The sequence below is a fragment of the Pteropus vampyrus genome, unplaced genomic scaffold (genome assembly GCF_000151845.1).
Source record: "Pteropus vampyrus isolate Shadow unplaced genomic scaffold, Pvam_2.0 Scaffold354, whole genome shotgun sequence".
In the NCBI taxonomy this organism is placed as follows: domain Eukaryota; kingdom Metazoa; phylum Chordata; class Mammalia; order Chiroptera; family Pteropodidae; genus Pteropus; species Pteropus vampyrus.
This window is the reverse complement of record NW_011889135.1, coordinates 120,383-132,422: the sequence shown is the minus strand read 5'-3', so window position 1 is coordinate 132,422 and position 12,040 is coordinate 120,383. Positions and strand designations below refer to the sequence as shown.

General features: G+C 32.1%; 1 protein-coding gene across 1 annotated transcript in view; it reads left to right on the top strand.

Annotated features, from left to right (window-relative positions):
• LOC105304824 (putative COBW domain-containing protein 7) overlaps window positions 1–12,040 on the top strand; it is a 27,373-nt gene that overhangs the window by 6,798 nt on the left and 8,535 nt on the right. The window contains exons 4-6 of the mRNA XM_023522677.1: window positions 3,161–3,205; window positions 8,285–8,341; window positions 11,146–11,197. Coding sequence (XP_023378445.1) covers window positions 3,161–3,205; window positions 8,285–8,341; window positions 11,146–11,197 — 154 coding nt within the window. The remainder of the gene's footprint in view (window positions 1–3,160; window positions 3,206–8,284; window positions 8,342–11,145; window positions 11,198–12,040) is intronic.

Sequence of the window (12,040 nt, the reverse complement as noted above, 5' to 3'; positions counted from 1 at the left end):
GGGATTTTTTTAACATGAATTTATATCTGTTTGACAGAGAAAATATGCTTAGTGGTAAAGAAGATATGTTAAAGATTCTGATAAATCTTCTGAAGTGTAGTCTTTTTAAAAGAAACTTTATTGTAGTGTTAGCGTTAAGTAAACTTGTTCTCTGTGCTTCTTTGGTAACTATTAAATGGAATATTTTAGTAAATAGACTATCCTTGTTTTTACTATATTGGATATCTGAATTTTATGCATTTCTTTACAAAGATATCATGAGTTGATAATCACATGAATTGTAAATCATCGTTGGTTATAAACTTTTTGAAGCTTGTCTTTGTAGTTCTAGAATAGCAAGTGAAAGCACTCTAAATATTTTTTAATAGCTAACATGAAATCTGAATTTATATAGTAACGAATATAATTTACCCTTACTATTTGCAGTATAGTAAGTATGTTAGGAGTAAATTGAATTACTATGTAGAGTACTATGTAATTCTTAACTGATAATTGATCTGAAGGAGGTGTTTCTATTTATTTTTGATTTCTTAACATTTCTCTTTTGACATCTGTTCTTTGTTTGCTAATTTAGGCAAGTCGCTTTGGCAGATATCATCATCATCAATAAAACAGACTTGGTTTCAGAAGAGGATTTAAACAAATTAAGAACAACCATTAGGTACAAAATTACAAGTGTATTAAGTACCTACAAATTCAAAGTGTACGATACAAAATATTTTTACCATGACTGTTGCCCTGTAGAAACTTAAGGTTCAGGGTTGACCATTAGAGAATCACATATATTATTGTTGTCTAATTGTCATGTAAATAGTAGTATATGAAGTTATTCCCTATTGCTTAAAGAATAAAGTTTAAAGTGTATAGACTAATATTCAGGGTCTTCTGAATCTACCCTCCTTTTCCTCTCTTTTTGATTTTTTCCTTACTTTAAGTTCTCTAACTTAACCCAAGATGATTACTTACTTTTCCATAAATATGTCTTACCAAATCCTTTTATTACCTGTAATGTGTTCTCACTTTCACTGTGCCAGTCTTTAAATTCCTTTGTCTTCTGGTTTTTTTTTAAAGCAATTTTATTCATTCTCTAGAGCCCATCTCCCACTTCCTTTTTTTTTTTCTCTCTCTCTCTCATCTTCCCTGATTCATGTGGTCTCACTTTTACCTGAACCCTCATTGACTGTGTCTTCTTTAATTGCCAGCTAACCATGCATATCTTTCAGCTTGCTTTAATGTTTTTAGTGTTCATGGCTAAGACGTAATCAACACAGGACAATATGAATGATACTCATATGTTAAATGATCCAGTGGTCATTTGTACTTTCAAATGAGGTTAGAGTTCAGGGATTTTGAATTATTTCATAAGGCCTAAACCAATAAGTGCCATCTGCAAAGAAACATTGAATAGCTTTTATTTTTAGTCATCTTTAACAGGTACAGTTTGTTAACATCAGATTTTGAATCTGTCAGTGCCAATTCATATAGTATATGTTGTAAATTGAATCAATAAATATATGGCTCATTATGAGATTGGCTGCAATGATAATGATTGCAGAAGAAAATTTCATATTTTTTCTGCATATTTGATCTTATTTTAATAGTAATATTTTCTCAGACTTTACTGTAAAAAACTAATGATGTTTCCATGAAGAGGGCTGGTAGTATTACATGGTGTTTAAGGTCATGGACTTTGGAAACTGCTTGGATTCTATCCTTGGTCCATTTCCTACTGTTTTCATTTTAAGTCTCATCTGTAAAACAGGAATGATACCTACTTCATAAGTTTGATTTGAGTATTACATGAGATAATGTTGGTAAACTTTTACAGTGCCCAACACATAGTAAGTGAGCCATTAGCTATTATCATTAGATTGTATATTTTTTCTTAGTTTACATCAAATTACAGTAAATAAAATGAAAAAGCTAGAAAGATGGTTGATATTTTTGAAAAGTCTAAAAAGATGAAAATTTCTTCTTTTACTGGTCTCCTAAATTTGGTTTCTCTTTGCAAAATCTTATGCATCATTGTGATTACTAGTAAAAAGAATACAATCTATGTAGCAAACATTTATGGCATAAACGAGTCCATGATTATTGCTACAGAGATTTTGTTTCCATATTGACTATCTGGGCTGGCTCTCCAACACCACCAAGATCGACTATTAGCCAGCTTGTTGCCAGCCTGTACTGTACAGCAATAACAAAAGAATTTGGGCAAAGCACATTGATGAATTACAGACCCTTTTGGCCTTTTACCTTCCATTATACATCAGACTTGTAGCTGATTCAAAATTAGATTTAGGGAGGTAAATTAGATTTAGAAGAAGGTAAACGTATTTAAGAGGAAATTGACATTAGGTTATAGAGTATACTCAGAAGGTTAAGAATTTTGTGATAGTAGAGCCTTGCCTCAGAATCATTATACACAGGAAGCCTTACCCATGAGAACAAACTTGAACAGCTAGCAAATATCATCAGCAAGTAAACCTAAAGGTAGTGGAATCGATGATATGAATAGATCCAGTACAGTATGTTAAAAAGGGTTTAACAAGTCTTTTTGGTGCAGTAAAAAGTGAGGACTAGCAGAGTGGATAGAGATCCTAGTTAGGGAACTGAAGAGGTTATGATTCTATAAAAGAACCTGGATGTATGACTTAGTGTTCACTGTGAATGTTGAAGACAGGCTGGGGTCAAAGCCACTCATAACTAGGTTTTTATTTCTAGCATGTGTATTGCCATTTCCACAGTGTGTGCTTGGGAGGTATTGGATATCAATAAAATTTTTGATTTTCTGCTTAATTCTAATTAAGAACATTAGAATTACTGGCTGTGTATGAATCATGTTTTCTAAAGTGAAGGGTCTTTTTATAAATCACAAAGTAGCCCCTGTCACAAAGCAGTCTATCAGTTGTGAAGCAGATTTTTTTGCATATCATGTTTTAATGCCTAAGTGGAATATACCTGATTTATGATTAGAAGGAAAAGAACAATTAAACTATAAAATATGTAGGGGTTTTTTTCTATTTTTTATTTTTTTTTTAGCTCTACATATATTTGTATGCTTACTTCCTATTTTAGAAATAATGTGCCTTATGTGCTTTTTAAAAATGTTAACATTTACTTTTTTACCTTTTCTTCTTCATTTTTAAATTTATTTCAGATCCATAAATGGACTGGGAAAAATTTTAGAAACACAAAGATCAAGGTACTTTAAGAAATCTATTACTGTTATTAATTAATACTTTTAGTTAATAATAAATATTAAGAAATTGATAAATATGCTTGATTCTAATATAAGAAACATACATGTGCATTTTAGAAAAATGGGGCTCCAAAAATGTTTTGAATGCTCTTTATAAATTAGTTTGGCATATTTATTTAATATATTTGCTTCTCCTTTGTGTAACTTAGATTACAGAGCCATGATAAAACTGTGTAACTGCTTTTGCTTAGTGAAGAAAATGTAGGAATTTCAGCCACTCAAGAAAGTAGCTACTACAGAAATCTGAAAAAGTATGTTATTTAGAATCTTATCTTAATTTGAGGTATTTAAATGACTTTTTGATATTTTTAAAACCTTTTTTAGTCTTTCATAGTTCCAAAAATATTGTCATGTAAAAATACACAGAATCTTTACCTTTAAGTTCCTAATATAGTCTTCTTTAATAAATTTAATTTCCATTTCTTGTAGGTTCTTTTCTCCTTTCATTGTTTATACAGATGTATATTACTTTATAAAATAGATATGTTCTTAAAACCTCTGTAAAATGATTTCTGTAGATTAAACTGTTTTCCATTGAATGCTATCATGATTTCAGGAAATTTTTGTACAGGAATATTTTGTTAAATGCAATTTTTGGTGGGAATGGCTCAGCAACTGATAGGCCCAGAGACATGCAGTCAACAGCTCTGAGACTCACGACTCAAGTACAGTATAGTGCCACCCAGTCTTTAATTCAGAGATTCTTTCCTTGGAAGTACAGCGGAGGCCTTAGTCGATTGCTTGTCTGCTATGGCAGAGATTAGAGGTGCTGATAGACTACCATAATTGTTAGGCAGTAACAGCCGCAGCTGCTTATGTGCATGTCAACAGCTGGGGAATTAATTTGGTATGCTTTCTCAGAAGCCACTCATCCGCTGGCAGAAGTAGCAGAAGAATGCCCTTAGTGTAAGTCCCTCTACAAGCATACACCAAATGTGCTTCCTGCATTTCAAATTTCTATATAGAAAATTTGATAAGGTAACTCATATCATGAGCCATTCCTCAGTTTCTGTCCTTTTCCTGTTGTAGTTTACCGTTTCTTTTTGACTTTTTTCTTCTTTACAAAATTACAGGCCACCATGTAATGCTTAAATCAGTCTTTAAAAATACGTATCCACAATGGTTCCATTGTAATAGCATTTATTTGATTCATATTTACAAACATCTTAAATCAATTTTTTTTTAAAGTCTCCTGGATTTATTTGCTTATTTTGTTGTTGTTGTTGTTTTGGATCTTTATGTCCTGCATAAAGGTTTCATCTTGAAGGTTATTATGTAACAGTTTTAATGTTTATATGATGTTTCTGACATTTGCTTTATTATAGAACAGTAAATGTACAGTGATTAAATTTTGTTACTTCAAACGGATGAGTGAACAAGTGAATAAAATCTCCTTTTTTCATCTGTTTCTTCAGCGTCTGGTATTTGCCAGTATATCTGAGAATCTAGGGACTTTCTAAAGTAATACTTCCTTGCTTTGAGGACTGAAGTTAAATTAGGATCCTTTTTAGTGAAGATCAGATGTCAGTGATAGAATTCTTCCTATCAGGTTATGAATCTTATATAAAATAATGACCAAAATTTCTTGAGGCATAGTAACTTGAGCTTCCTGATTTAGAAACTAGAGGTTTGGTTCTTAACGAAATTGATGAAATCACTCTAATGGCAGTTTTGTTTTATTGTGGGGTTTTTGTTGTTGTTGTTGTTTAATATTAATCCCTTAAGCATTTTGTGGTTGACAAACACAGTAGGAAAACTGATAATAGTAAAACTGCTATAAGTGTATGTAGTATATAGGCTTTCCTTGAGTATTTAAGTGTAGGAATGAGAATGGCGTGTAGCATTGTCTTATTGAGAAGACTTAAGTTGATTCTGAGGCAAATGCAAGTTCTAGTGGATCATATGGGCTTCAGAAGTAGACGCAGAAGATTAGAAGAAGTACCATTCTTATCTTTTTCAGACTTTTTTTTTTTAATCTTAGAGATTTAAATGGACTGAGCAGAGGGAAATTGAAATCCAACTGGTCAATAATGAGTTAATCAGTTCAACAAACTGTTGACATTTCACTAGTTGATAAGCATTTCATGGCATGTTGAGGATTTGAGCAGTGGATAAGGCAAAAACTTTGCCTTTAAGAAGAGCCATTCATTTGAGGGAGATAGAAGTAAACAAGCAAAAACAATATATCAAATATTAATATAACACGAATATTAAATGCACAGGGTCTTATAAGAACAAGAAAGTAGAGGAACAACTACTCAGCTCTTCTTGATGAAGAGTCAGAAAATTTTGACAGAGAAGGTGGTCATCAACCTTAGTCCTGAAGAATGAATAGGAATTTTCCAGATGGACAAGAGTAGCCATGGCTTTCTAGGTATAAGAAAGATTTTGTGTTCCAGGGACCTTGTGAATATTTTAGAATGGCTAGAACATATGATATTATGTTGCAGAGGGAAAAATAAGTATGACTGAAGAGATAGAGAACTTATGACAAAGAGTCCTGAATGCCATGATGCATAATTTGAACTTATTCCTGTAGGCAGCAAGGAGTTAGTGAAGGATTTTATAGACAGTATGACTCATAGGAGATGGATTGAATATGATGCAGTTCTCCCCAGTTAAGAAATACAGGAAGAGAGGAGCAATTTTGGGGCCGAGTGGTGATAGCAGTAGGTTTGGTAAAGGTGATTAGTTCAGTTTTGTAGACACTGGGCTTGAGGTGCCACTGGGGAAAGCCATTTGGAAATTTAGTTCTAGAGTTCAGGACTTAGCTATTAGATGGAATTGACAGTTTGTAGATCTGAGATTGTTCATGAGACTCACTGAAGTTTGAAATGATGACTATAGACAGTATCCCTGGAGTAGCCCCTGATCTCCCCTTTTTAACTTAGACAGGCAGAACTTTCTTCCTTGTCATTCTCTTGACCCTGGTTTTAGGCTGCTTAAAGCACTTTTTAGATTTAGGGAAAATTGGAAGTTCATCATTGGGCAAAGATTAGTTTCTCCTGATAGATTTCCTGTTTAAGAACTCAGGAGAAAAGGTGAGCTTTGGAAGGTTTTTTCCTCCCCGCTTTATGTTTGCTTCATTTTATCATTTAGTTTTTCTGTGATAGTAATAGCTTCTTGTTGTTGTTGTTGTTCCTTTATAAATATTTTGGAAAAGGTTGATGTTGTTATCTTCAAATGAGGAAATTTAATACATTTGATGCCATGGAAATTAGTTTTCTAGTCATATGTCTTGGATGAGTAAAATAATTTGTTTTTTATGGTGATAATAGATTTGGAGAAAGTCCATGGTAATTGTCATCTGGAAGCTTAGACTTTTACCTTTTTTACTTTCCATTGAGAATCTGGTCAGAATACAGTGAGAGACTTTGGTATTTTATTGTTCTGTATAGCATTTAACCTGTACAGATCTATTGTTGATTCTGTTTTGGAAATAAAAGAATCTGATATAAAGCAGAATTGTGTCTAAATCCGTGACAGGTATTCTTAAGGACACTGTCACAGTGAAACTAGTTTATTTAGAAGCTCGTATTTCAAAACTGACTTTTGGTATTCACACAATTGGCCTGAATTTTGATTGTCACACAATTGGCATGTGTAAACTTTCTTAAACTTTAAGCTATTTCCAAGGTAAAGTTAATAAATGTGGAGGGAAACTTTATTCATTTGTAACCTCTCAATATAAATGCTCAACCATGATAGTGAAAAAGGAAATATATTTAATGGTAAGGCTTTGGTCTCTTATGTAAAATGATATTCAAAAATTTCTTCATGGAACATTACTTATTTACTTGATCATTTTCCTAATTCTGCTCATCTAGAATGTCTAGAATTTGAAATGTTATTACAGTCTCTTAACATAGAACTTTGGAGTATTCTTCTTTTAATAAGATGGGAATTTGTCTGCCTTGTGCCAGAATAAACATTTGTAATTTAACACAGTATTGTTTGCACAAGTATGAATGTATGGCAGACTGTCGAGAATGAGCAAAGCAAACACAGATGGTCAGTTCTAAGTTAGAGGAGATGGTTTAGCTTACATGTTTATGCATTTAAAAAAATCTTGAATCTGACAAAGTTTTGTTTTCTTTGTGAGGAAATAATTGAATATATAATTATATTGTTGCCATTTTCTTTAAACGGTCCTTCATTATAGCTTTGAGTATAGAGAAGTCACTATCCTCTACTGTTTTATACGCTCACATAAAAATTGGAACTCAATCACTAGTCTTTATTAATTTATGTATTTAAGCCAAACCTAATAATGCTAATTGCAATATGATAATCTCTTCTGATTTGAATTCTCGCTTTCCTAATAAGGCTAAATTACTTACTACTAAGTAATTTTAACAGAAACAATGTTTATTCAGATAGAGTACTAACTAGGAAGTTTTAGTCTATATGCAACACCATTCTGAAGGAAATGAAATAAAACCATATCCTTTGGATATAGGTGAGGGTCCTAGAGTGAATATTTATAATATATTGGTTGTTTAACTCCTCACAGTGTTATATTAGCCATTATGTTGTGGAAGCTAGGGAGGTAGAGTAAAAGAAATACAAAAATTCCAAAGGTAATGTATCTATGTTATTTCAATTTGTTTCACTTCCCTCATTTTATCTTCTGAATAATAAACTGCTGCTTTGAAAGTTTCAGCTCTTTAACTTATTATTATTTTTTTCCTATAGAAAGTATATTTGAAAAGCTCATAAATTATCAGGATTGAAAAGAATCGAAAGTAAACAAACAAACAAACTATAGCTTATTGAAGCAATATCCAAGTATCCTTGATCTTATTCCATTTATCCAGCTTTTTAAAATTTTATGTATACATTCTATAAAAAAAATTTGCAAGATTTTTGTTCTTCATTTTTGTTTTCCCAAAATACCATGATATACTGATAAATCTTTATGCCTACATTTTTGGCTAAAGAGTCTTAGAGATTTTTTTTTCTTGATTAATAGAATATATTTCACAGGATTTCACACTGTTACATTGTCTTGCTTTCTTTTAGAGTTGATCTCTCTAATGTGTTAGATCTTCATGCCTTTGACAGTCTCTCTGGAATAAGGTATGTTTCCTGTGTTTTGGTCATTTTTATTGTAATATACCTTTTATTCCAAAGTTATAGAAGTTACAGGAATGATTTACACAGTTGTATATTTGATTTAAGCTTCCTGTCATTCCTTTGACATACAAGATCATTCCTAATGATTATATTCTTGAAAATTTTATTAATCGGATGTTTGAAAATCGTAATGCATTTTCCTATAGAAATTATATCATCAATGGTAATTAACCTTAGAGACTAATCGTTACTATTTCTACACCAAATATATGTAGTACTTTCTTTGTATGACAAAATCCATGAAATACACACAGAATTTTAGCTCGGTTGTTCCCACAGATGCCTCCTTTCTCCTCAATGATGGATCAGTTTCCTGCCTCTTTCCTAAAGGGAATCTTTTTGATAAGGAAGAGAAGAATGTAAATTTCTTCCCTAGACAAAACTATCTTCTTTATTTTTTAATTATCATAACCATTTTTAGATGTACAGGTTAGTAGTGTTAAATATATTCACAGTATTGTGCAATGGATCTACAGAACTTTTTTATCTTGCAAAACAAACTCTATATCTGTTAAATGACAACTCTTCATTTTCCCTTCCCCGCTGCCCCTGGCAATCACCATACCATTATGTTTCTATGAATTTGACTACTTTCATACTTATATAAGTTGAATCAGGTATATTTTTCTTATCGTGACTGGATCATTTCACTTAGTCCTCAAGGTTCATCCATGTTGTAGCATGTGGCAGGATTTCCTTCTTTTTAAAGGCTAAATAATATTCCACTCTATGAATATATCACATTTTATTTATCCATTCATTCCTTGACGGACATTTAGGTTGCTTTTACCTCTTGGCTATTATGAATAATGCTTCTATTATGAACATGAATATGCTAATATTTCTTTGAGATCCTGCTTTCAAGTCTTTTGAATATATATCCAGAAGTGAGATTGCTATATCCTATGGTAGTTCTATTTTTAGGTTTATGAGGGACAGCCATACTGTTTTCCATAGCAGCTGCACCATTTTACGTTCCCACCAACAGTGCACAAAGGTTTTAATTTCTCAACATTTTGCCAATACTTGTTATTTTCTGTTGTTTTAGGTGTATCTGCCCTAACAGGTGTGAGTTGATAGCTCATTGTAGTTTTGATTTGCATTTCCCTAATGATTAGAGGTATTGAGCATCTTTTCAGATGCTTGTTGGACATTTGTATATCATCTTTGGAGGAATGTCTATTTAAGTACTTGGCCCATTTTTAAATCAGGTTATTTTTATTTTGTTGTGGCTGAGTTATAGGAGTTCTTTGTGTATTCTAGGTATTAACCCCTTATCAGATATATGATTTACAAATGTTTTCTTCCATTTTCTCTGAAGTGGATGAGTTAGTAAAACCCTCATGTAAGAGTTTTCCTCCATATTCCTGGAAGAAAGGAACATCTTTATCTTTGAAGACAAATGGACACACAGAGAAATCTGAAGGAGCAGGCTGTACTGAGTTCCCCCCAATTTCCTATACTTGGCTTTATACTCTGTCCTGTCACATCTTTCCACGACTTTTCACTCTTCATCAAACCTAGCATAAAACAACTCAGGTTTAACCATTTATTTGGGTTTTCATTTCCTTGTGAAGACTTCTGTGTCGTGTAAAACTTATGTTAAATAATTGTATGCTTTCCTCCTGTTATTCTTTGTCTATATAATTTTCAGACCTAGCCAGGGAACCGATGAGGATAGAAGAAAAGTTTTTCCTTCTCTACGGAAGTTTTAGGCAGTCACTGTTCAATAACATTAAATATTAAACATAGAGAAAGAGCATATGCATTTTCTAAGGTGATATCAATTTACATTTGTTTAAGAACAGTTTTAATGCATTAGTGACATTTAAAGAAGTAGCCATTTAATGTGATGCCCACTATAGATAAGGTCTTTGCATAACTTTTCATTGTGCTTAATTGTTAAACAGGAAAATCCTTTCCTGAACAACCAGCTGGGAAGATTTTAATTTGACACTTTCCCTACTAAGACCCCCCTCCAGTGAGACTCATTCTCTCCAACAGTGCCTACAAGCCTTTTCTCTTTACTAAACTTGCTGTTACTAATTTATCCCTCGCTGTTCTTTATGGCAAAACATCTGCAAGGTTTTAAGTCCTTTCCTTCTCCCAGCCTACCCCCATCAGTGTCTAAACGTATGCTACAGTTGTTATGGTTATAATTTGTTATGCCAAATTGATCTTCTTGCTCTTTTTATATGAAAACAATGCATTTTTAAGATTCTGACTTATGTTCTCTCAACTATGGGTAACTGACTAGAAGGTTTATATTTCTGGATACTCTCTATTTTTACTAAGTAGTTGTATTCAAGGGAAAACATTGATAAGAGAAAACTTGTTCTAACATTTTTTTTAGGTACCAGCATGTTCATATTGGGAAGCATAGGGAGAGTTGATGAAATTTTGAGCAATAGTAAATGCTTATGTATATTATTCTAGGCCTGTGTTAGATCTGTTGGAATTAAAAAGAAATCTACTGACATATTTAACCACACAAAATAATGTTGCTAAAGATTAATTTTTCTTTATATTATGTATATATGTATGCATGTGAATGTATGTACTTTTTTAAAAAAGTTTTTAAACAGTCTGCCAGCTTTTCTCTATTAGAATATGTGAACTACATGTAAACTATGTAATAGATTCAACTGTGGAATTTCTCTTCCTTATTTAGCTTTGTATCTCCAAGAAGTGTACAACGTTAAATCAGAAATGTGTTGATCTCTGAATTTTTAATCAGTTGTTCTTAGTTTACAGAAAAAACTTCAACATTTGCCAACAACACAACCTCACCTTGATCAGGTAAAAAAATCTTAAAAAAAATATTTTTAGAGTATCTCTTTAACTGCATTGGTTCTATTTAGGACTGTTTTATTGAAACTATTTCTAAAAAAGTATTTTGAATGTACCCCTATCATGGCATTTATAATGCCTTATAGTTTGGGTTGAAATCCTTTTCTCTTACAGCAGTCTGTCAATTCCTTAAAAATCCTCATTGCTAGGTATATGGTGGGTGCTCAGTGAATGTTAAAAGAATGATAAACTGTGATTCTCAAATGGGAGTGTACATCAGAATAAATTTTAGAGCTTTTTTTAAAAAAATCTTGGATACTCAGTTGTCATTACCCCTTGTATATTCAGGAATGGGCCTTGGGTATGTACATATTAATGTATATGTACATTTTTAACATTTTATTTTGGGAAATTTCAAAAATATATAAAGTAGAATGGTAAAATGAACCCTTTGTATGCATGACTGAGTTGCAACGGCCATCAACATTTTGCCGATTTTATTTCATCTAACTTCCCAACATTTCTTTTGCTGCAGTATTATTTAAACTTCTTTAAAAAGAAAATTTCAAACACACATATAACAAGAATAGTATAATGAATCTGCATGTACCCATAACCCCTGCTAGAGCAAATCCCAGACATTATGTCATTTCATCAGTAACTAGAGCATGTCTATTTTTTCAAAGCTGTACAGAAGATTTTGATGCACTTTCCTGCTTTAGATATATGAACATAGTACAGGATATAATATTATTGCAGACAAAGGGCTATGTAATTGAGAGGCATGAACAGTCTCATTTGATTTAGATCTGAGGCTTTGTAAAAGATAGTATTTTTTTATATACTGTAAAT